Source organism: Plecotus auritus, assembly GCF_963455305.1.
Source record: "Plecotus auritus genome assembly, chromosome: 5".
NCBI classification, from domain to species: Eukaryota; Metazoa; Chordata; class Mammalia; order Chiroptera; family Vespertilionidae; genus Plecotus; species Plecotus auritus.
Window position 1 is genome coordinate 20,460,656 of NC_137776.1, and position 25,846 is coordinate 20,486,501.

The 25,846-nt window shown below is 39.5% G+C and overlaps 1 protein-coding gene across 2 annotated transcripts in view; it reads right to left on the bottom strand.

Moving 5' to 3' along the window:
• ABCA12 (ATP binding cassette subfamily A member 12) overlaps positions 1–25,846 on the bottom strand; it is a gene marked incomplete at its 5' end in the record, with an annotated part of 183,049 nt that overhangs the window by 88,193 nt on the left and 69,010 nt on the right. Inside the window, 6 exons of one of the 2 annotated variants that reach the window (XM_080668989.1) lie at positions 3,283–3,358; positions 9,480–9,592; positions 15,914–16,092; positions 16,542–16,718; positions 19,569–19,666; positions 22,140–22,231. In XM_080668989.1, the coding sequence (XP_080525115.1) occupies positions 3,283–3,358; positions 9,480–9,592; positions 15,914–16,092; positions 16,542–16,718; positions 19,569–19,666; positions 22,140–22,231 (735 nt within the window). Of the gene's footprint in view, positions 1–3,282; positions 3,359–9,479; positions 9,593–15,913; positions 16,093–16,541; positions 16,728–19,568; positions 19,667–22,139; positions 22,232–25,846 lie in introns of both variants that reach the window. The other variant, XM_080668988.1, reaches the window with a different exon arrangement.

The window sequence follows — 25,846 nt, forward strand, 5'->3', positions numbered from 1 at the left end:
TATGGGACCCAGAGTCAAGTCCCCACCCACCCACATGCACTTCAAAATCACGTGAGACCCAGACCCGGCTGTCCCCCCCTTCCCCCATTGGGCTAGATCCAGACCCAGCCAGTCCCACCCTTGTCCAGCCCTACCGGGCAGGGGGCATAGCTTCAGGTCCCCTGGCCCAGTGCCAGGACGGGGGGCGTGGCCTGAGGTCCCCCAGCCCAGCCTGGGGCGGGGGGTGTGCCTTGAGGTCCTCCGTCAAGCCCTACCAGGTGGAGGACACCGTCTGAGATCCCCTCTCAAGCCCCGCTGGGTGGGAGGCATGGCCTGAGGTCCCCCGTCAAGCCCCGCCAGGCGGGGAAACACAGCCTCAGGTCCCCCAGCCCAGCACTAAGAGGGGAGTGCAGCCTCAGGCCCCCTGTCAAGCCCTGCTGGGTGGGGGCGCAGCCTGAGTTCCCCCGACCCAGCACTGGGGGTGCACCTTGAGGTCCCCTGTCAAGCCCTGCTGGGTGGGGGGTATGGCCTGAGGTCCCCTGTCAAGCCCCATGGGGTGGAGGGTGCAGTCTGAGGTCCCCCAGCCTGGTGCTGCAGTGGGGGGCACAGCCTGAAGTCCCCTGTCAAGCCCCACCTGGTGGGGGGCACGGCCTGAGTTCCCCCGACCCAGCACTGGAGGTGCACCTTAAGGTCCCCTGTCAAGCCGTGTTGGTTGGGGGGCGCAGCCTCAGGTCCCCTGTCCCAGTGCTGGGGTGGGGGGTGCAGCCTGAGTTCCCCCATCAAGCCTGCTGGGTGGGGGGTGCGGTCTGAGGTCCCCCAGCCTGGTGCTGGGGTTGGGGGGCATGGCCTGAAGTCCCCTGTCAAGCCCCACCTGGTGGGGGGCGTGGCCTGAGGACCCCCGGCCTGGCGCTGGGGCGGGGGAGCAGTCTGAGGTCCCCTAGGCCAGCACCAGGATGGGAAGTGCACCTTGAGGTCCCCTGTCAAGCCCTGCTGGGTGATGGGCATGGCCCGAGGTCCCCTGCAAGCCCCATTGGGGCGGGGGAGGGTGTAGCCTCAGGTCCCTGCTGATTGCTCGTTAAGGCTCCTATGGGAACTTGGCCTCAGCTGTGGGTGCAGCCATCTTTGTGACAGAGTGATGGTCAATTAGCATATTCCCTCTTTATTAGATAAGATAAAGCCATTCCCATTCCGGTGCAGTGCTCAATAGCAAAATATTGGTCTAACCTTCTAAATGGAGTAGCATAGAAGATTCTCATGATAAAATTTCAAGCTTAAAATAAAAAAATGCTGCACTAGAAGTGACCTTGAAATATTACCTAAGCATTCTCTTAGTTTCCTAAAGAACATTTGATTGACAAGATTTTTGAGATTGGATTTAATATACTCCCCAAATTAAGATTCCATATCTATGTGCCACTGTCCTGGCATAAACATCCAATTATTTTTTCAAACAATTTAATATATGGATCCTTTCTATATAATTCTATTTACTTCCCAAGCATGCTTATAAGAAGACGAGCTTGCAGATGTGTGCATGAATGAGTGTGCACATACACACATACTAGTACACACACACACACACACACCAATCCTATATAATAAAAGGGTAAGATGCAAATTGACCCTAAGGGCAGAACAACTGCTGGACCAGTCACTATGAGGCGCACTGACCACCTCTTGGTCTCTTTCCCCCGGCCGACAGGCTCCAATTGCCTGATGGTGAACGGGGAAGCAGGGGTGGGTGGTGGCAGAGGGTGGGGCTGGCTGCAAGCAGTGGGGAAGATGGCCCTGATCATAGGCCAGGCCTAGGAACCGTACCCCCGCACAAATTTCTTGTGCCAGGCCTCTAATAACAACAATAAAAACAATAACCTTAGAACAAAAATAATGAGGAGGAAGAAGAGCTAAGAAAAAAATATTTTTGAGCAGCTTTCTTTAGAAAATTCTGAACCAAGAATTTTTAATTTATGCCAAATAATGCCATGCTGGGATTATTTTAAAATGGGAATGGAAAGGAAGTCCCAATATAAAAAAATCCCTTCATTTTATCAATCTCAACAAGAACCATCTTAAAAGTATTGAATTCTTCCTAATAAACTGTCAGATAGCTGTCAGCAGCTAACTATGTTTACTGTAGAATTTGCAGGTCTTCAGTGCTAGCGTTCTCAATGCTATGGATGCCTCGAGGCTCTGGTAAAGATACCTGGCCTTAGCAATAACCATTCAGTTGTCTCAATTCAAGGCTTTTTAAAAAATTATTTTGATGGCTATGAAAGACCATTTGGAACATGGCATCCTAGCAAGGGGGAATGTCCCAGGACTGCTTGATTGCTCTGGGAGAAGCATTTGATTCAGCTACTTTAGAGGTGAAGAGAGGTGGAAACAGACATAGGAATGGTGGTTTATGGGAGGGTTTTGCCTAGAATTACCCAGAGTTGGAGAACTTCTTGTTCAGTAATAGAACTATTATAAACAACTAAATGCATTTTATTTTAGAAAAACATTAATGGTTACAAATAAGTCCTACTATTTTTTTTTATTTGTACAAATTTCCACTAGCATAAAAATGTATCCTTTGGGACTAAAGTAAAAAAAATCAGTAATATAATTTATCAAGCCTAAACAACCTTTACACAGCAGGCCATTTAGTCTCCAAATTTGCCTGAAGGTAGGAATTTACTTCAATCAGCTTCAACAGGCAACTGCTTGTATTTCCTATAATACCTGTTACAGTTATTACAGGGAGCTACTTATATTAATGGTCCTTAGAAGCCAAGGTTTCTGCTGTCATGTCCCCTGCCTGTATCTGGGATGACATATTTGCATGCCCCAATAAGAGTCCAACATTAAATTACCTACAAACAGGTTTGCTCCCAGAATACTACTGAAGTAAATACATTTTTGCATTACCTTGACTGGCATAAGGGATACTTTTATTTTAAAAGCTGAAACAAATAATAATGTAAAAAATTGGAAGGTTATACATTTTTCATGATGAAAAACCTCAAAAAGGGTTGGAAACTGAACCTTCAGCTAGATTTCCTCATAGACATAAGGCAACCAATCCAGATAGGACACGTTGGATCTAGTTATGTAATCTTAGAATTGGAAATGAGATCCCTATAAGTTCCAACATTAATGCACTTCAACTATACGCTTTTCTTTAATTAATCAAGAATTGACTTTTCTATTCCATAGTCTTACACGCATGGATGAATTATGCCTATGAATTGTTTTGATTGATTCAGCCAGGTTGCCTACCAATTTAGAAAAAAACCAACAAACCAACAGAAAAAGACTTACTGTGCAGCCAGGCTGCTTGGAGAAAGTGACTGGGCATCTTCTTCACTCCACGTATGTGTTGTGTTATCAGGGGTGCCTACAGTAAAACATTTATATAGGTCAATATTTAACACGTTTCCTTGCAGTAGTTATATTTCTTAACAGATATCTTCTCTGGTCAAATTAAAGGGGGGGAAAGGCAGAAAATCTGCAGAATTTTTCTCCAAAGGATTTTATAGGTGATGTCTATGCTCTTTTTGTTAAAAGAAAAAAAATAGGATATTTATAGGAAATAGATGACTACTAATCAAAATAATCCTAATGGTCAAGTACATGCATTTCTAACAAATTCTTTTTTTGTGCATCGAACCATTTACATTATTTTATCCTAAGACCTGAACGCATAGATGATTCTTGAATAGTATAATGCAGATTGACTACCATGTGACTTGTTAATCAAATGAAGCCAATTACAGTCATGGATCACTGGGTTTTCTTTGCCTAAGTTGTCTAGAACTTAGGAACATCTGTCATCACTAATCGACATTTTTCATCTTTCAAAAAGCAGCCTCTGACTTCAATTGAATGCAGCTGTGAATGCAAATTGGCCAATTTAAACAGAATTCTGAGTGGTTTCAAATAATATGAAGGTTTGGAGTGTGGAAGGTAATCACTAAGTTGGGTCTGTTGGAAGCCATATGTGAAGATCTAATTTAACATTGAGAATTGCCCCCAGAAGTCAAATAGGTTGCTGATGCAGCTCGCCGCGTAACATTGTATCATTAAACAGTAAGTGTGCAATAGCATTCACATGAAAAATTGAAAGTGAAAATATTTGAAATGGCTACTGCATAAATAAAAACATCATCAATCCAGTGCTTTCATTCAGCCCCTTTAGGAAAACACTATCACTTATTTTAGTCTTCTCTTCTGTCACTACTTATTCCTTATAAATAATTCATTATGTTTCAGTGCTGTCATTTTAAGACTGGCCTAATCGTTTTCAATAGGAAATTTTATTACCAGCACTAATAGTTCTCCCATTGTCTCTCGTTGGAGTGTCCTATGGCCTTCTGAAAGGTCCTAGTGCACAACGATGCACTCATCCATGCTTTCCCAGTGCTGATCATGTGGTCTGTATAAATTAGCATGTGTGTAAAAGAGTATCACAGAATTAAAGACCTCCTCGTCTATCTCTGCATTAGTCATGTTTGAGTAATGTTTGCACCATCCCTAGTCACTGGCAGAGTGACTTTTTCAGTTTTCCTGTTCAGCAGAGCGGAGTTTTCTTGCGTTCAGCTCAAGGTGCAGCTGAATGTTATTGCTCTAATGATAGAAATGCATCAGTGGGCTAAAGGATCATGAATGAATGAAGATACACAGAATAAATAAACCTAATTAATATGGTAAAACTGATTATTTATTGGCATCTATATAAAGAATAGTCAAGGATAGGACTCTGTTGAGATTTATGCTTTTGCAATGTAAAAATATACAAAGCCATTTTTCTAAGAGCAAATATTTCTCACTTCGAACTCCAAGGTGATACTGAGCATGTTCCGTGGCATTTGTATAATATGTTGCATGGAGTTTCTCTTCCTCATCAAGCTACTAAAATGAGTACCTAATAGAATTAACTTTGCACGTCAATGATAGTCTTGGCCCTGATGTTAGTAGGCACTTTTTCCTCTGGCCACTTTTGCTTCTGGACTATAAAGTATCCTGATAAAAATACTACACTAAATAGGCTTTAACAAAGTGGGAAATGTTACAGACCTTTAAAGAGTGAGATTTTACTGGTTTTAATTTACAGAATTAGACATATTTAAAAATGGTGCCCATAGATGCAAAGTAATCTAGTGCACAGATAACCTTTTACCAGTAAAAATGGCTTTCTAGTTAAAGATATAATCCTATCTAATAAAAGAGTAATATGCAAATTAACCATCACTCCGCAACAAAAATGATGGCACCCATAGACACAAGATGGCGGCGCCCAGTCCTCTCAGGCCCGCTGGTGTCCCCCAGTCCCAGGGAGGGCTGCCGCTGAGAGCAGGCAGCGTGCGGCCCGGGCCGTCGGCCTGCGAGGCACCCGCGCACCCCTGGCACGATCCGCTGCCAGCCATGCCCCCCCCGTGACCCCCCCCACCCCCCACTCCGGCGTGATCCGCTCCTAGCTGCGGCCTGGGCTGTGGGCCTGGGAGGCGCCTGTGCCACCTATCCCCGCCCCCCGCAAGCGATCAGCTCCCATCCGCAGCCGGGGCTGTAGGCCTGGGAGACAGCCTCACCCCCCAGAGCTATCCCCTCCCAGCAGCAGCCTGGGGTGTCAGCCTCCAAAGGGCCTGCGCCCCCATGGAGTGATCCCCACACACACACCTATAGCCTTGGAACTTCCCTTGCCCCCAGCCGAGTGATTGGAGATGGGGGGTGATATCTGGGCGATGCTGCCCAGCAAACCTCTCCCATTGGGTAGAAACTTCTGATGAGGTTAGGGAGGTAAATGGGTTTTGTTTAAAATCTTTTGAAACCACAATGGAAATGTCTGAGGTAGGGTTTCACATCGAAAGTAACTTACAACTGATTTCTGAAGGCAAAGGGGGACATTGCAGTTACATTACTGGAGAGTACCCCATGGTCCGGAGGTTGGCTCTGCAAGGGCGGTGGTGGGTGCTCCCCACCCTGGTTCCTCAGCACCTTGGGCAGGGCTTGAGCCCACCCAGGAAGGCCTTTTCCCCTACAGTTTTCACCAAGGCAGGGAGGTTTTGTAGACATGAATAAGAAATGCCCACGCACAAGTCCTGAAGATGCCAGGGCCGGCAGAAATAACAAACAAACCGGGAAAAGAGCAAAACCAGAAACACCACCGATCCCAACATAGATCATCTTTTTCTTCAGATGACGGTGTGTTTCCCTCTTCTTCGTCTTCTGGAAGCAAGATAGATTTAAGTACTGACTATTCTGCCAACGGAAAAGTTAAGAGAAATAGAGGACAGAAAAGGAATAAAAGGAGAAAAGAAAGAAAGGACAAAAGATGAAAAAACAAGAAAAAGAAAGAGAAGGAAAAAAGGAAGAAACAACCACATGATATCACCTTTCCAAGTCTCATGAAATTCCTGTTTAAGGAGTTTATTTTATGACACTTTTAGTTTGGGTTTACATTTTTACTGGTTTGTCAAGACCACGGCAGGTACACTGTCCAATATGTTAAAGAAAAAACCCTATCTAATAAAGAGGGAATATGCAGGGGAGGTGCATTTGGGGCTGACCAGGCTGTCAGGGGAAGGCAGATGGGGACAATCGGGCTGGCAGGGAAACAGTTAGGCATCGATCAGGCTGGCAGGGGAGTGGTTAGGGGGTGATCAGGCAGGCAGGCAGAAGCGGTTAGGGGCAATCAGGCAGGCAGGTGAGCAGTTGGGAGCCAGCAGTCCCGGATTGTGAAAGGGATGTCTGACTGCCTGTTTAGGCCCGATCCATGTGTGGGATCAGGCCTAAACAGGCAGTCGGACATCCCCCGGGGTTCCAGATTGGAGAGGGTGCAGGTTGGGCTGAGAGACAACCCCCCACCCCCAGTGCACAAATTTCGTGCACTGGGCCTCTGGTTTCATATAATTTACTGCTTAGCAAAAGAGCAAACTTCAGCAAGTCACAGAGGTAACCTTTGCTCTCAAAATTCAGTGTTTATAGATGGAAATGCTAAATACTAAACTCCAAAGCAGGGAGCCTTGCTTAGGCAGAGCCGAGGACTGGATTCCTTAACACAGGAAATTAGGAGACAAACTTTTGCCTAAGTGTCTATTGGCATCTCCATATTTTCATGGTAGCTGAGTAGGCTTCTGAAGAAACCTTGAAGTGTGTTCATAATCAAGGTTGAATCAGAAATAGACATGGGGAGGGAAGAAGATTGTAGAAACCAGTGTGTGGAGAAGAATGAGGGGATGGCTGTGGGAAAATGTATCATGTGGAAGGAATCCGGAACAATGAGTCAAACTCCATCAGTGACTGAAAGTGGAGCCGTTCTGAGGTTTGGGGGTGGCAGGTACTTGCACAAGATATCCTGGAATCAAGTGTGTAAATGTCCCAGTGAGTAAATATGAGTGAGGCCATCTAGCAAAGAGCTCAAGGGATCCGGCTTTGGACATAGATCCAGGATTTAATTTCACTTGCTGAATGTATCACATAGGCAAAGTGGCCCAACTCCCTTTGCCTCAGTTTCTTAGTCTGTAAAAATGGGTTAGTAACTGTATTTCATGGAGTTGTCTTGATGATAAAAGGAACTTAAGATAACAAAGCACTTACCATTGATACAAAAAAAAATACTACCTTTTTATTGTCCTTCTTTGAATGAGTGGTGTGAGATTTCCAAAACTCTATCAGCCCTGTCATACGTTAGAGAGGACCCAGCCACTCTGCTATGAGATCCACCTCACTCCAGCTTAACTGAAGGCAAAGCCAAGGGAGAAAATGTGTTCCCTTCACAAAGAGAGTGCAATGCCATGAACAATGAACCCTGGGTGGCCTGGCAGTGTGGCAGGAGGCTGTACTTGGTGTTAGAGACCCCTGAGCTGTTGGTCGCTGGTTGAGCCCTCAGTGACAAGTTCAGGTTTCCTGAAAGATTTCCTCAAATACCTAGAAGGATTTTTCAAAGTCCAGAAAGTTTCTACATAAGCACGTAGGAACTTGGAGTTAATGATTTTTAGGAATTGACATTAAAACCACCACGTTGGTGTTCTCAGACTGATGAAGTCACAAGGAGGAAATTAAAACAAATTTAATTAATCATATCAAGTTTTCAAATAAAAACATTTCTTTGATGCATTTCCTTGTCATCTTGACCACCCAATGACATGTTTCAATACATGCAAAAAATAATACTATTTGTATAGACATGAGATGTGGCTAATGCAAAATATTAGAATACTGAATTATATTGTTCACCAGGATAAATGGTTTGCTGCCTCAGTTAATAAGAAGTGCTGCTTACTCCTTTGGGTTTTAAAGCCCTAATGAACTTTTGTCATTTGTAAAACATTTTTTTAATGTTATCTCTTTATATAATTACAAGGTGTGAGTCTGCAGGTGAAAAGGAAAAGAATGGTAAGGAGACACTTGAAGTTCTCGAGTCTTTAAAATGAAAATACAAAAAGAAATACATGGGAAATAACTGGTGTTTGTTAGTGCGCTGGTTTTCTGGCCTGGACTTTTTAAAAAGGGTAAGCTTCCCCCAGCACCTCCATGTTCTTTAAGACCTTGAATATAACAAAAATCTTGAAAGCTATTCATTAATTCTGTAATTGTAGATGTGCAAAATGCTCTAGACTAACAGAAATTGGTATCCAAGAATATGTTAGACCCTCCAGTGAGAACTCACCAAGGCCTTTCCAAACCTGCTTTTCATATGAAAACTAATGGTTCGAGACCTTACAATGAATAATCAGCTTGTGACCTGATGTTTTCAGGGTACTTATTTGTCGATCCAAAGATAAAGAACACATTTTTAAAAGCTGACAAACTCAGTTGAGAAGATATAATTCTAAACTCATTCAGGAAAGCTAAATGCAAACAGGACATTTTACTTGGGAATTAGGGACTTATTACAGCCCTAAATATCTGTGTGTGTGTGTGTGTGTGTGTGTGTGTGTGTGTGTGTATGTGTGTTTTGTGTGTTTTCATGTGTGGTATATGATGCTATTCTACATATGCAAAGGTGATATTTTCAGACTCACTAGCACCATACTATAGCCTTGCACTGGGATTGACAGTAGATTTATATTGATCTGCTCACGCTCGGATGTCCATCATGCATTTTCAAAATGGTGGTGGAGGGGTATATTTTTACCAATAAAAGACTCATCCTGATTAAAAAGCCAAAATTTGGAAATGAGGGCAAACATTCTGCAATTCAGTGTTCCAGAAAGTACTAGTTAAAATCTGTTGAGGCTTACTCCTGATATTTATTTTCCTTACCAAGTATAAACATAGTTTTACAAGCTGAGAGATTGTTTTCACCTAAATAAAAGCTCTAGAAAGCCACAGTGTCTTTTCTGGCCATTTCTCCCTTTCTCCACTCTTTGATTAGCCGGATGTCCAGATTTAGTCCAGCATATGCCCCCACCTATGAATAATATCATTCATAAATGATTGCTTCCATTGCACTCTGTTTTATACTCTAACAGGCTTTGAGACACAGAAGAGAATAGAGTAAGATGGAAATACAATACCTTGAGCTGGGGAGTTCAGAGTGTACAGCAGATGTTTAACAGATTTATGGAGAGTTCTGAAACCTTCGTTAGTTGTGAGATGTGGAAAAACCTTCTGCACGAACAGCAGCGCACTAACAAGTAGAAAAACAATTAAGCCAAATCGCATTTCGAGGTTTGCAGACAGAAACAAAAGGTTATTCAAGGAGAAAATGTCTACAGTAGAGAAAATGTTCTTGTAACAGAAAAAAGACAAGATGGTGCTTTTGTTGTTAAATTACATGTTTGTCTTTTCATGCATAAAATCCCAACAAAATTTTCATAAATTAGAGCACGTTTCCAGAATTTTTAAGCCTGGGCCTAAAAGTAAAGGAGCAAAGTTCACATTAGTTGTTTCAGTTAAGATTTAAAGATAAGTGATTAGGAATGGTTACTTCCAATGAAAGGATATCACTTTTTTTAAGGAAAGGAAAATTTTAAATATTGAAGATTATTTTCATGAAAAATCACACCCTGATAAAGGAATAATTATTATTTAAGCACTTGAGAAATATTTATTTCTTGCTAACTAAATGATAATGTTTTTGAAAAAAAATGGAGCTTGCCCTAATTAAAGACTTCATTCTACCCTCTAACTAGCCCACAGGCACTCCTCCAGGGGGAGCTCAGAATTAATATCCAGACTAAATGGCACTGTCTCTCAGAATTATTATGTTACCAATAAGATGGGCAGTCTGCATTAGAAATAGACAATCAGAAAATTCACTGATGCTTGACTTCATTCCATATTTCTAAAAAGCAATTAATTAAGAAATGCAATCCCCTTTTTGTCATTAGTATATTTTTTAAAAATACTGGCATTGTACATGTATGTCTGAATTTCATAAATACTATGATTTATAAATCAATGATCAAAGTTAAGGCAATGCTTTAATTTATATGAGTAGTAACTAGAACAAAGGCTCTGTTAACAATTTGCCATTGTAATAAAGTTAAATGTAGTACAAATTATCTAATAGTTCTCCCCATGCCTCTCAGCCAACTAAAGGCTTGCTCTAGCAATAGATACTATATGTGCACATATGTTAATTGTTTTTACAATATTTTTGGAATTTTTATTATTTAAGATTATTTCAAGTTTAGCTTCCTCGCTATGGATTAAAGCTATATTTAGAGTGCTAAATTTTGAGTATCCTCTAGTTCGTAGTATAACATTAAGATATACATATAGATAATGATATATTTGTGTGAGTGTGTATGTGTGTGTGTGTGTGTATATATATATATATTAGCATATATATGTAGTTTCATTTATTCCTGTACTAATCCCATAAAGTCAATTTTATTTGGCTTTTTGAAGATGGGACAACTAACATTGAAAAAGTTATATGACTTACACAGTTTTATCCAGTTGATAATAAGTAGAGCTGGTTCTGTCTAATTTCCAAGTTTATGTTCTTTCCACGCTACATCTTACATCTGGAATAGAAACTTTGCCCCAACATGGGGAGGATGAGGGCAGAGGATTTCCGAACAGAGCCCACAGGCATCGTTACCTTGTTATGCCAGCCATGTGGTTGGCCCCAGAGACGTGGCTCTATTCTTTTCATCTCTACTCTGTACACTTCAGGCATTTTTAGATTTTCCCGAAGAATTTCCTGGTTCTCAGACTTTAGTTGTTTCTGAACCCTGGTGACCATGTAACCAGTTAAACAGTCTCAGATCCTAGATCTGCCAGCCTTCTCCCAGCAAGACCTGCTGCCAGGCTTACCTGATCTGTTGTCCAAAGGAATACCACAGACTGAATACGTGGCATTAGTATATATTATACTCATTAAAACTGTTAGCATTATTGTTATTAATACCATGAATAAAATATCAGTAGACTTAGTTTATCTTTATTTTACAAAATGTAAAATAATGACACCAGGACCCCATCTTCTCTAAAATCTTTTGAACCATTGATCAGAATGTTTTTATTTTAACTTATATATATATTAGAGGCCTGTTGCATGATAGTTGTGCAAGAATAGGCCTTCCTTCCCCTAGCTTTGCTCCCGGCCTCCCAGGAGCCTGCAAGTACCCGCTCCTGGCCAGAGCACTGCTCCTGTAGCTCCCTCCACACCCCCTTCCCCTCATAGAGCATCCCGCCCCACCTGGCCACTCCACGCCTGCATATGCAAATTAACCCGCCATCTTTGCCAGGTTAATTTGCATACTCGCTCCTGATTGGCTGTGGGCATAGCGGAGATACAGCCAATTTACATGTTTGTCTATTATTAGGTAAGATACATTTTTGCTGTTCATCATATAAAAATGAAAGTTACACAAAACAAGTTGCCTTGTAAATAAAGATATTTTTAAATAGTTTTTGTTATTCATATCTCACATAGCTTCTTCATAACTGGTGAAAGTAATGGATATTTTTATATCCCTCTTGATTTTTTTATGATTGCTCATTTTTGCTAATTTCTGTCATACCCTTAACATTATATCATCTGGTTTTGGTGATTTGGTTATATGCCAACTTGAAACTTAAAAAAAAAAAGTTGTTGGAGAAAATGATGAAAATTGTTATAGGGTTCATAGAATAAAATAAGCCAATGAGACTGTAATTTGATGATAAAATATAGTCATTTGTGAAGAAATTGTGGCTCTTAATGAGATTCAGTTTAATAACAATAGTAAAGAAGAATTAACTTTTAAAAAATGGTTCATGAGGGCTTTTCAAATAAATATAATGCAAGCCACATATTCAATTTTAAATTTTCTAGTACTCACATTAAAAAAGAAATTAATTTCAGTAATGTATTTTATTTAACCCAGTACTTCTAAAATACATTATTTCAACTTTTAATCAATATAAAATTATTAATAAAACATTTTAAGTATTTTACTGTACTAAGTCTTCAAAATTAACCTTGTATTTTATACTTAACATCTCAATTCAGTTGGTAAATTTTCATTTAAGTATTTATTTATTTGTTTGTTTATTTTATTTATTCGTTTGTTTGTTTATTATGGGGTATGTAGATTTCATTACATTTACAGATGAAAAAGTAGGTTCACATACCCACATTGTTCCAAACATACTAAAAGGTTTACCAGTTACTGTATCAAATATCAGTGTTTAAAATTTAAGTTAATTAAAGTTAAATGAGGTTTAAAATTAATTTTCTAAGTCAAAAAGCTCATATAGCTAGGGCCTATAATATTAAAAAGAATGAATATTATTCTTTAGCAATAAATAAATAAATATTGACCAGATTAAAAAAGAAAGAGTTGTTCTAATTAGCTAAAAGTCTAATGTCATCTGCTTTAAAAATAACTTGAAGCTATTTCTTTTAGCTACTTTTTTTTTCTTCTTTGTTACTATATAGGTTGATTTCCAGCACTTGTAATCATCACCTAACAAACTCTATTGCATAATGCAATAATATACAATTTTATTTTGGATTTTAAGAGAATAAAAATAGCCATAGTACCACATCCTTCCTATGTACTATACTACACCAAAGTAATAAAGTATTTTTAATTAATTAACTAATTAATTAATTTGGAACTTCTACCTTCTACTGAATATTATTTTGTGAGATTTCTTATTTTTATTTGTGGTTTTTTAAGCAAATTTCATTGATGTATAATCAACATACGATACAATATACCTAGGTTACAGTTCAGTAAGTTTTGACAAATTTATATTCTCACTAGAGGCCCGATGTATGAAATTCATGCACTCAGTTGGGGGTCCCCTCAGCCCGGCCTGCACCCTCTCACAGTCTGGGAGCCCTCAAGGGATGTCCGACTGCCGGCTTAGGCCCGCTCTCTGGGCCTAAGCCGGCAGTCAGACATCCTTAGCACTGTTGTGGAGGTGGGAGAGGCTCCTGCCACCACTGTTGCGCTCGCCAGCCATGAGCCCAGCTTCTGACTGAGCGGCGCTCCCCCTGTGGAATTGGGCCAAAACCGGCTCTCTGACATCCCCTGAGGAGTCCTGGATTGTGAGAGGGCACAGGCCAGGCTGAGGGATCCCACTGGTGCACAATTGGGGCCGGGGAAAGATGCAGGAGGTTGGCCAGCCTGGGAGGGACCACGGGAGGGCTCCAGGGCATGTTTGGCCCATCTTGCTTGGCCGGCCCATCTGGCTCATCCAACCAGGGCCCATCTGGCTCATCCGACTGGACCCTGCAGCAAGCTAACCCACTAGTCAGAGCATCTGCCCCCTGGTGGTCAGTGCACATCATAGCGAGTGGTTGAGCGGCCTTAGCATATCATTAGCATATTATGCTTTGATTGGTTGAATGGCCAGCTGGTCGACCAGACACTTAGCATATTAGGCTTTTATTATATAAGATGTAACTACCATCTAATAAAGATACAAGGCATTTTGATAAAACCTACCCCACCAAAAATTTTTTTCCACATTCTCTCAATAGTTGCTCTAAAGTACACTGATCTGATTTCTAATACTTTAGATTAATTTGATCAATTTGGGAACTTCGTTCAAATAAAATCATACAATATCTACACATTCTATATGCTGGGGTATTTTGGCCTGGGTTCTTTTATGAGCATAATATTCATAAGATTTATTCATCTTGTGTGATTCAGTGATCTGTTTATTTTTGAGTAGAATTCCAATGTATAAATAAACTATTTTTTACTCTGTTTACAAATATTTGTTTTATCATCTAATTTTTAGCTATCATGAATAAATCTGCTATAATCATTAGCATAGAAGTCTTCATGTGGGCATACATTTTCATTTGCTTGGTAAACACCCAAGAATAAAACGCTACATTATATGGATCTACTTTTAACCTCATTAGAAGCTGTCACACTGTTTTCCAAAATGGTTTTATCATTTTACACTTTAACTAGCAAGCTATAAGGGTGCCATTTGCTCTACATTCTTGCCAGCAATTGGGGCTGTCCATCTTTAAAATTTTTACCCATTCTAGTGAGTGTGTAGCAATATCTTACTGTAGTCTGAATATTATTTTGACTTTTTTCATTGCTACACTATACATTCATACCATTTCTCTTCTCCTTTAATTGATTTTCCTGTTTGCTTTCTAAGACAGAATATAAATAGGAGTAAGAGGATCGAGTATAAAAATTCTGAGTGGGTAAAAATTTCCCTACATGCTAAAATGAGGACCAACCTAGAGAATCAAATTTCCTAATATGTTGTTCCTTCTACAAATTAGTTATGACATGTTATTGTGGAAAGAGCATGGGACTTACATTCCTTGAGTTCAGGTCCTGTTTTTGCTACTTACTAATTGTAGAACCTTGGGTAAGTCACATGACTTCCATGAGGTTTTATTTCCTCTTCTATAAAACAGGGATATCGGTTGTCTCTATCTCAAAGCACTGTGGTGAGGATTTAATGTTGTGAGATTAATGTGCCAGCATAAGGGTTTATTATAAGGTCTTCGAATAAACATAAGCTCTTGGGAGCTTTCCAAAGAAGATGAGAACACTGTTTTCTGGTGCTTCAGACAATAGAGATGGACTACAGTGTACTCTTAATGACATATTAGAGAGAAGGCTGGAGTTGGAAAACCCAGGTTTAAATCCTCCTAGCTGCATGATCATCAGATATTTAATTTTTATGACCATCTGTTACCTCATTTATAAAATAAATAATAGTTTACTTGCAGAACTTAATGTGATATTTATAAAGGGCCCAGTGAACTGTCTGGTATGTAATGGGACTCAATAATTGATAGTTGATGTAGTTATTGTTGATTTTTTTTAATGCTCATTTTCAACTTAACTAGATGGGACAATCAAAACCTAAGTACCATTCCATTAAACTTTAAATGCTGGCCATACTCTGGTCTCTTTTAAAAGGAAAGCAACCTTTAAAGGGGTTTCTTCTGCAAAAATTTCTCAATCTTTGTGTTCTATATGTCAAATAAAGCCAACACAATATGCAGGCTCAGAAAGATCATGTACAGTCTGGAAGCACAGGAGGGAAACCAATCCCTTTGAGGTGACTCAGTTCAAAACTCGAATAAACAGGGTTGTTTCATATTGGAAGGTGTCAACCAAAACCCAATGACATATTTATTATTGGGTAGTTTACATGCTATATACATGGAGCTCTTGTCTCTGAATGAACCTGAGTCAATGTTCCAGTCTACCATTGGTCCTGCTATACACCTCTTTCTCAGAAGCTCAGGGATACCAACTGACAATCTAGTTGTTAACATTAGTGTATTTTTTCTTCCTCACTTTCTCATGTACATTTTGATAACCCTAATGACCTTAATGTGTGTTTCTTCTTGCTTAACTAATACCTTTATCTTCATTACGAAAATCTGCAATAAGGTGCTGAAGGGTTATTTGCTCCAATTTTACCTACCTACCAACGATCCTCACAAGTAATATTTTTAAAAACAGACTCTTTTTTTGTAAATAGTGATATCTCAGTTCTTACATTTTCTTACCTGTTTGCATTTCGAAGGACATCAAATACATGGCTTAGTGTCGTGCCATTCTGAAACACATCTGGAAAACTAGAGAGAAGCTGCCACACAGCTGTCTGCTCTTGCACTTTTGAGAAGAAGGATAGAATTTTCACCATATCCTGAAATACTGTCTTCTGGTTATTGGGGTCCCTTGATATCTTAAAAAATAAAACCACAAACAGGACAAAATGAGACTTCAACATTTGTAATCACATGGCTTATTGCAATAAACATCTAGATTCTCACATAAGCCATTCTCTCAAAATTTTAGTCAGTTTGAAGTCATCCTTTACTTGAAAAGACAATAACTATTTCTTTTGTTCTTATACATTATTGCATTTTCCCTATACCTACAGAAATTGGCTTATTTAAAGTTTGGTTAACAGAGCTATATTTGGAATTGCATTTTTGGAGGTTAATTTCTTAAAATAAAATCAGCTTCTGAGTAATATTATTATTTTTCTCTAGGACCTGGTTTGGGAGGTACAGTCATATCTTCCCTCTATCCGTTAGTAGACCTTATGTTATTTATTTGTATTTATTATTTAAGTAGACCTTAAAAATTCATATATGAAAATGTTTACTATTATAAAATATTTACACTCACCTGAGAGAACTGGTTTGTTAATTCTTGGAGAGAAGACTCTAAAAGGGTCATATTGGACAGGCAAAATTTGTTTAAAACATTTTTCCCTAGAGTGGTCCAAGAGAAGGTGTAATCAGCAGTGTATCCTGGATAGCTCTCACACAGTTCTCTTCGTATGTCTTCTGAAGTTGAATTTTGATTTAATAGCTAAAAATGTGTGTGAGAGAGTGGAATAATTTTGTTAGTAAAATATAGATATTAAAGTATTCCAGTCTTTAATGAAATCTATTTTCACAATAGTCATTTTAAGTTCCTGCATTATAGCAAAATAACACTAAAAGACACTAGGCTTACCCATGAAGAGTCATCAAATGTGTGAATGCAGTAATTTTTGTCATTGTTACAATTTAAATGATTTTCATATAATTTGTTTAACTGAACTCATTTCCTGTCTCTGACCAGAGAACCTAAATGCATCAGATCTTTTCTGACAAAAATCTTCAGGCTTAAAAGGCTTAGTGTTTCCTTGGTATTTAGCAGCAGAGACTCAGGTTTTCTAACTCTTTGTAACCCCTAATGGGAAACTGGCTATGATCTTCGGAAGGCTTCCAAAAAGTAGCAGCGTAAGAGTTTATTCTCAAGCCCAACAGTATTTATTGAGAGAAGTGGAAAAACATGGGTTATGTTTCATTTTAAAGCAATTATTTTATTTAAGAATTATGCATAAAGCCCGGCTGGCGTGGCTCACTGTTTGAGCATCGACCTATGAACCAGGAGGTCATGGTTCAATTCCTGGTCAGGGCATGTGCCCAGATTGCGGGCTCATTCCCCAGTGGGGGGCATAAAGGAGGCAGCTGATCAGTGATTCTCTCTCATTATTGATGTTTCTATCTCTCTCTCCCTCTCCCTTCATCACTGAAATCAATAAAAAAAATTTTAAAGAAAAAAAGAATTATGTATATGAAGGAAAAAAGAAAACATGTATATGAAAATACATAAAAATATATAATTACCAAAAGAAATAATTGGAAAGCATTTTCATTATTGAATTATAAGTCCCCATATATTTCACAATACTGACCAGTCACAGATACAGCAATATTTTCAGCTACAATATTGATCACATTCCCTATTATTGAACTTGCTTAGATATTTATAGAGCCAATTGTATTTAGTTATAATATTTAATGGGTCTTTCTTAATAATTAATTCTTATAACTCTGTGAAGTAATGATCAACTAACTTCATTCTCCTCTTAAGTTACATCACAGAATCTATATTCTGCCCTCCAGTGACACAACTTCTAAATGTAATGGAACAAAACAGGATCCACTTATTCTAGGATATAAGTGCCAGGTCTTCTAATCATTCATCTATATCTCTTCCCTAACATTGCACATAAACTCACCCCAAAATGATTTCTCTACTCATCCTTGCAAGGGTTGCAAAAAGCAGTAAAGAAAAAAGAAGGAGGAATCAGAGATTGCTGATATGGGCATCAATATGTCACCCTAATTTTTACATCCCTTCCCTGCTCTAACTAGTCTAAAAATATGTATCTATACATAGAAATTTCATTTTTGACTTATTTTCACTGGATATATGATTCTGTGCTGCCTTACAAAATTCTGAAATTTTATTCCATATGAGAAAGAGAACTTGGGAGTTTCAACATGATGAAGTGGTATTTTGGAGGATAGCATTGCTCTTCCAGATATTAAAGAATTTAACTGAGCCAATGCAAAAACGATTGCTTTTAGGAACCAACATGGAAGAAATAGAATGGAATAAAATAACTTCCCCTGGTTTATACACTAGTCTGATTTGAGAGGAAAGCTTCAAATTAGAATTACTGGGCACAGCAGAGGCTTCCTATGGCACTCAGGATGCTTTGGGTATCTCAACTGTTATTTATTATTGAAACTAGATATTTAGCATCTAGACTGGACTGAAGGGGAAAGTTCTATATTTCAACCAGCACTGGGTGAATTGCTTTGATGGGTATGGTGCCTTTTCCTGGCATTCATTTTTTGTGTTGTCCCTTGGTTTATAACCAGTTTATTGAGATGCTTTATTTATACAGAATGCAAACTCAAGGGTAACTAACAGAGGCATATTAAGCAGCAGTGGTTATAGTCACTGGAATATAAGAAAAGTTAGAGATATGTTCATATGAAAAATGTATTCTACATAAAGACATGGGTATATTATTTAAAATGCTTGTGTGTTGGGAGGAGGGGGAAAGAGAGAGAAAGAGAGAGGGAGAGAGAGACCTCCTCTGAATTTCTGAAGAACACGTACTAGTAAAGCAAGAATCAAATGCCTATAGGGGCCAACCAAATAACCTAAATGTATGAATCTGGCTGAATAAAAGACAACAAGATAAAGTAGAGTTAATAGAAGAGTACCTTGTCTGCCTTAATGCATTTAAGTTTAATCTCTTAACATCTGTGTACACACACACACACACACACACACACACACACTCCCAGGATGCCAGTTTACACCTTTGATAGAAATTATGTGTATTAACTTGCAATCTAGAATCTTCAGGTAAATGACTAATAAATAGAGGGAAAACCATAGATAAGCTTCCTAAATTGGCTAAGGAAAAGGATGTTATTACTTTAGAGAGATATTTTTGTTGCTTCAATTTTTCCAAAGGCATTAATATGAGTGAGGCAGCAAGCTTAATGAGTGTTATAGTTTTGTTTGCTTTCATGTAGCTTTTTCCTTTCCTGCCTCAGAAAATGAAAAGATCACATATAATACTACCTTTTTTCTTATTGAGGGAAAATCTTAAGTTTGATTAAGGGACTTAACAGGGAAGTAAATAAATATTTAAGACCTTAAAGAATTCAGAATGTCTCAAAATTAAGCTTTTTTTTTACTGAAGAGCTCCTTGGAAAAGAATCTTCCTGAGATATTACTCCAAATGGGAAAGATGGCCCAAACCTCTCCCTATCCGGGAGATCCCTCTCGTAATGAAAGAGGTATTTGTTCAACTGTTCTTTATTATCAGTTCATTACACAACTGAGTGAAATTACCTTTTCCAAATCAAGGATCCTGGCAAGGACTTGACTTCCATTGAAGGTATCTGTTCCAGCACTTTCCAAATGAGAATGCGGACTAGGAAATACTGTGGCTGTAGTAGAAGAAAGAAGAGATTAGATGCTAAACACACACACACAATAATAGGCAGGCTCACATAAGAATCCACAAATACCACTGTGCCCTCATATACCCCACAGTAAGAATGTGCTCAAATAGGCACCTTCCATAAAAGTTTCATTCTGGCAAAATGGCAAATTAATCTGCTTTTCTTTTCACATAAGATTGTGATGGTTTTGTTCTGCTCTTGGTTGTTTTCCAGTCATTTTAGACGTGATTTGCTTTCATTCCAGTTTATGTCATTAAACTTCATCACCAGTATTATTGCCTAATAAACAGAATCATTTCAGTGCAGGCCTAGAGGATGTGAGGTGCCTCCACCAGCTCCACAGATCCATCATATCCAACATCTGTTCAAAGGATCTGCCAATGTACATCTGGTGATAATGGTTTTCTTTTTAATTATTCAATTGGGAGGCTGAAATCTGCTTAGGGCCATAAATTCTCTCCTCCACAAAGTGGCTTCTGAATGATATTTCAGATCAAATAAATGGGATAAAGCAATTAGTCTAGACCCGTGGTCGGCAAAACTGCGGCTCGTGAGCCACACGCGGCTCTTTGGCCCCTTGAGTGTGGCTCTTCCACAAAATACTACAGCCTGGGCGAGTCTATTTTGAAGAAGTGGCGTTAGAAGAAGTTTAAGTTTAAAAAATTTGGCTCTCAAAAGAAATTTCAATCGTTGTACTGTTGATATTTGGCTCTGTTGACTAATGAGTTTGCTGACCACTGGTCTAGACTACAGTATACTCCACTTAAGTAATTTCCAAAATGACCTCAGCTAGTACTATATGGAATGTAGCAGAGAGCTCTGGATTAGGAGCATTAGTTAGAAGAGTATGCTCATAGCTATAGCATGGGTATTCATTAAGCTAATCTGTTAACTTTTATAATTTTTGGACAGAAATACTTTGCTATTCTCACAGTAAAGAATTTTAATATTAAAGATAGATATAGTAACCTATCATCATTAGGTCCTAGGCTTTATTATAGTCCTCATGGGGCTGAAGAATTTACCAACTGTGGTGATCATACAATGCAATATACAGATGTGTTATAGAATTGCACCATTGAAACTTACATAGTATTATTAACCAATGTCACCCCAATAAATTTATTAAATTACCAACTAATTTCTCTAAACCCTGGCACTACATCTGTAAGATGACTAGCCACGGTAAGAAACATAATCATTGGCTATCAAGCAAAGCAAAGCCTACTGGACCACAGCACTATGCTTTTATTCTACTGTGCTTTCACCTATTCCAGTGGTCGGCAAACTGCGGCTCGCGAGCCACAAGCGGCTTGCGAGCCGCGGTTTGCTGCTCTGTTGACTTATGAGTTTGCCAACCACTGACCTAGACTCTCGATTCCAATAATTACAGGTTGTTGTTGTTCCTTGTGATTAAGCCCCTATCCCAGGGGTCGGCAAACTCATGTGGCTCGCGAACCGCAGTTTGCCGACCACTGACCTATTCAGCAAATGGATCGTTCACAGCAGAACCTTAACTCCTCAAAGCCACTCATCACCATGTAGCTACCACATTAACACAGGACTTCTCTCACTTGGTCCGTCAACTTGTATTGGAGTGTTATTTAGTGTCACAAAATCTTAAATGTCCCATGGTACTCTTTTTTCCCCCCAAATAGAATCATATTCTAACGTACAGGAATTTTTTGTTTCGTTCACTAATATGTCCCCAGGACTTAGGACAGTGGGGACTGATAGCTGCCACCCAATAAATATTGTCAAATGTATGTCACAAAGTTCTGCTATTTAAAGAGTATTCTCAATTTGTGCCTTCAAGAATGGGTGTTTCTCAAGACCAGCTGCATCAGAATCACTTGGCTAAGTCTCAGGAAGCTTAGCCTCAGTTCTCCTGCTCACTAAAGTTTGAGGACCACGAGCCCACTATGACTGAAGGAAGTACACAGCCACACTGGTAACTGATTCTGGGCACTGAATTGGAAGAATAAGGGTCAAGCTGAAAGAGTCCATCAGGTCTGCTGGATGACTGTGGTCTCCACACTTAACCTTGTTGAGGCCATAGTCCTCAACATCATTCATCAAATTTGGATGAACCTCTGCGATTCTACTCAATAATTTTTATTTCTGAGTTGTTTTCTGTACCATCCCAGCAACATCTCACAGACAACTACAGAGTCCCTACTCAATTCAGGCAAAGTCTGTAATTCTCAATATATGAGTACCAACTAAGCTTTTGCTCTCAGAGAGTATTTCACTAAGGACTTAATTTCCAATTATTTTCAAGAACTTTGCATAATTGCACTGCCACACTTAAGACAAGCATGACAAACAGTTAGATCTCTTAGGGATATTCTAGGCATTCCATATTGCTGAAAAGTAAAAGTATAAACCCTTTTAAAGATTAGGCCTTTACCTGATGTTCCAAAAACCTGCTCTAAACTTGGGGAAGAGAATAGCCTACCCGGTGATGCGTGTCTCCTTTCCGGAACTTCAGTGCTCTGGAGTGATAAATTGCTGCCCTTCAGCAGGTTGGACGACTTTCTCAGAATCACACTAGAGAAGAAAAAGCAAGAACTCTATAACTTCGCCCACATTAATTTCAGTTAGTTACGGCAATGTATTATGTGGCAGATTCCAGGGCTCTCAGAAGACTTTCACATTTTTAATCTGCTTTCTAGGATTTTAGTTGGAAGAGCTCACCTAACCATACACCAATGAATATGTAATATATCCAACAAAGTAAATCTTATCCAGAAAAAAATGGCCTAGATGAGGTTTAAAGGAGTTATTTTTACTTTAATCTTATAGAAAGGAAATTGTTTTTAAAAGAGGTTGCAGCTAAATATTGAATATATATAATATATTTTTCTTTCAAAAAGATAATGGATTCTAAATAGATAAGAGTCCAAGTTTGTTAAAGAGATAGAAACAAAAGTCTGTTAATTTATCAACTTTTTAAAAAAACCCACACTTCCATATTAAATTACAGATGGCATTTTGAAGATTATCAAAGATGAGTGCTTGCAAGACAGAGTTAAAGAAGAAGGAAAAGAACACACATTTATTGAGTATCTAGTGTGTTCCAGGCACTATGAGCTGTGTCATTACAGGTGGCACCAGGTGTTAAAGGAATAATGATATCAGCCAATTTTTAATTGTACTGAATCTATCAGCCAGGCAATAATACCCCTGTGGTGCCAGGAATCCCTGCACAACGTGATTACACTAGCTTTGAAATAAAACAGTCTTGGCTATCCCCATAATATAGGAACCCTCTTTTTAAAAAATGCATTGTCTGTTTAGTTGATTATTATTAAAATTGATATAATCATATTTCCTTAAAAACTGGATATACTTAAAGAATTTAAATTTAAAAATAAATACATAAGGAAGTGCATAAAATAAATGCATATATATTTTAAGAGTAAAATCAGTCCAGATACCAGGATATGAATATTTTTCAGAATTTCTAAAAGTTAGTGGACATTGTGTAATTATTTATAAACTAGAGGCCCAGTGCACAAAATTCATACACGGGGGAGTGGGGGAGAGGGGTTGTCCCTCAGCCCGGCCTGCACCTTCTCCAGTCTGGGACCCCTCGGGGGATGTCTGACTGCCGGTTTAGGCCCGATCCAGCAAGGATCGGGCCTAAATCAGCAGTTGGACAGCCCTCTCACAACCTGGGACTGCTGGCTTCTAACCACTCACCTGCCTGCCTGATTGCCCCTAACTTCTTCTGCCTGCCAGCTTGACTGCCCCCTAACTGCTCCCCTGCCAGCCAGATTGACACCTAACTGCTCCTCTGCTGGCCTGATCACCCCCAACTGCCCTCTCCTGCCATGACCCACCTCCTCCACTGGGACCCGCCTCCTCCACGCGAGGCGGCAGAGACGCCAGGACGGGCCTCCTCTGCACCACACGGAGCTGTGGGACCCCCAGGCCTCACCATACGGAGCAGCTGCTGGGCCCTGCCTCCACTGTGCACATGGCCATCTTGAGGTGGCCATCTTGTGGCGGCCATCTTGTGATGACATCGCACGTGAGGGCCACCTATGCTTTTATTAGTATAGATAAAAGCTTAGTTAAGGTACATGAGGATGGATATAAAAAGATAACAGTGGAAGAGCAAGATGTTCTGCTAACGCCCTGGCCGGTTTGGCTCAGTGGATAGAGTGTCAGCCTGGGGACTCGGGGGTCCCGGGTTCAATTCCGGTCGGGGGCATGTGCCTTGGTTGTGGGCACATACCCAGTGGGGAGTGTGCGGGAGGCGGCTGATCGATGTTTCTCTCTCATCGATGTTTCTGACTCTCTATCCCTCTCCCTTCCTCTCTGTAAAAAATCAATAAAATATATTTTTTTAAAAAAAGAAGTTCTGCTAACTACTGTGGTTCCATTTGACTTTCTTTTTAAAAATAAGATCAAACCAGGGTACTTTGTGATTAGTAATTTTGGGGGAAATCTGTGCTTTTTTTTAACTTTCAGTGTGTCCTTTTAGTACCCATGATAACAAAATATTTGTTTTCATTCCCTAGTGTTGCTGTTTTTCAATATTCTCTATAAAATGTACCTTTTGCTTCAAAAGTTTTGCATTCTTAATGTACATTTGAATTATTCATGACCATGACTATATTCCCCCAAATATTTTTACATTCCTCATGCTGCCTATTTGGATGGGAAGCTATTCATATAAAAATAAGAACTGACCTGAACCTTTCCCTTCTCTCATGCAGAAGTTTGAGAGAGTCAGGTTCACTTTTCTTTTCATCAACTTTTTTTTAGTTCGCTTTGAAATACTGTAAGGGAGACTATTGAGTATCAATGCATTTCGAAAATACAAGGAAAAACTGCCTACATAAAAATTTTAAGGATTGGGGACAACAACAAAAACAAAAGGGAGAATGACGAAGATCAAAGTGAATAAAGAAAGAACAAGAGCAAAAAGAGACTGAATAATAAGTGGGAGGGGAGGGAGAAGAGGCAATAGGAACCTAAGAAAGTGTGAGCTTGGGGAATGAAAAGCTGCATACACTCTACAGGGGACACCTTGCCCATCTTCCCACACTCAGATAAGAGCCCTAAACACCAAGGAAAAACAAACTCATCCCTTCCCAGCAAGCTGCTGGCTCAGCAGTTCTGAATTTGCTCAATAGTAAAATGGCTGTTTCCAGACAAGGCGGCCTCTTTCTAATGGGACCTGTCCTGGTCAGGGCGTGTCCATGATTCCGTGGTCTCCCAGGAATAAATTCCATGTAACATGAGTGAGGAAGTGGTCCATCTCTTTTGATGTGGTCTTGGCTGGTCTTTTTGTTGGGCGAGAGTTCAGGATAGCATATGTGCTTTAACATTCGTCTGCCTGCAGATGTTCCTGTTTTACTTTGCATTTACACTGTGTGGTATGATGGCATGTGTCCACTATCACTGCACACAAAAAGACCTGTTGTTTTTAGACTTTTAAAATGGAAACCACCAAATAAATGTAAAACAGAGAGTGTTGTGGGTAAAAAGATAAATTAAGGTTATAAGTTGAAACACAGCTACTTCCCCCAGGCAAAGGTAATTAATTCTATTAACTCACCATTTAAATTACTAAAGGAGGGCAGCAAGCTGACCAGTCCTACTGAATTAATCATGGTAATCTCTGAACTTTGTAATTAGCATGATCGTATAGACAGAGCGCTATCTGCTTCTTAAAATGGTAGGTGAGAGACAGCACCATTTCTTCTATTTGATACAATTTCAGCACTTTTACATACTTATTTTATACCAATTTTAAGTGCTTTATGTTTGTGTGCCTATTCTTACCACTTCTCCATTTTAGGCTGTGACATTTTTGGAAATAGGAACCATGTCTCATTCATTTTTTTTTTTAATTCCAAGCACCTAGCACAGTACTGGACAACAAGCTCAGATGGTTGATTAAATGAAAAGCAACCGTATTGCTGGGGTATAGCAGAATATCTTTGGAATCTCAGCTCTGCCTCTTCCTAAAAGACCTCAGTCATTGCTTCCTTCATCTGACAATTAGGAATGATATAGTTACTTTGCAAGGTTGTTGTGAATACTTGCTGCCTGGGCCCTATCATCATAGGCACTCACCGATATTAAACGTCAAAGTACCCACAAAAGAAGATGGTGCAGAGACACAGCCTTATGCCTTACTATGGGGCC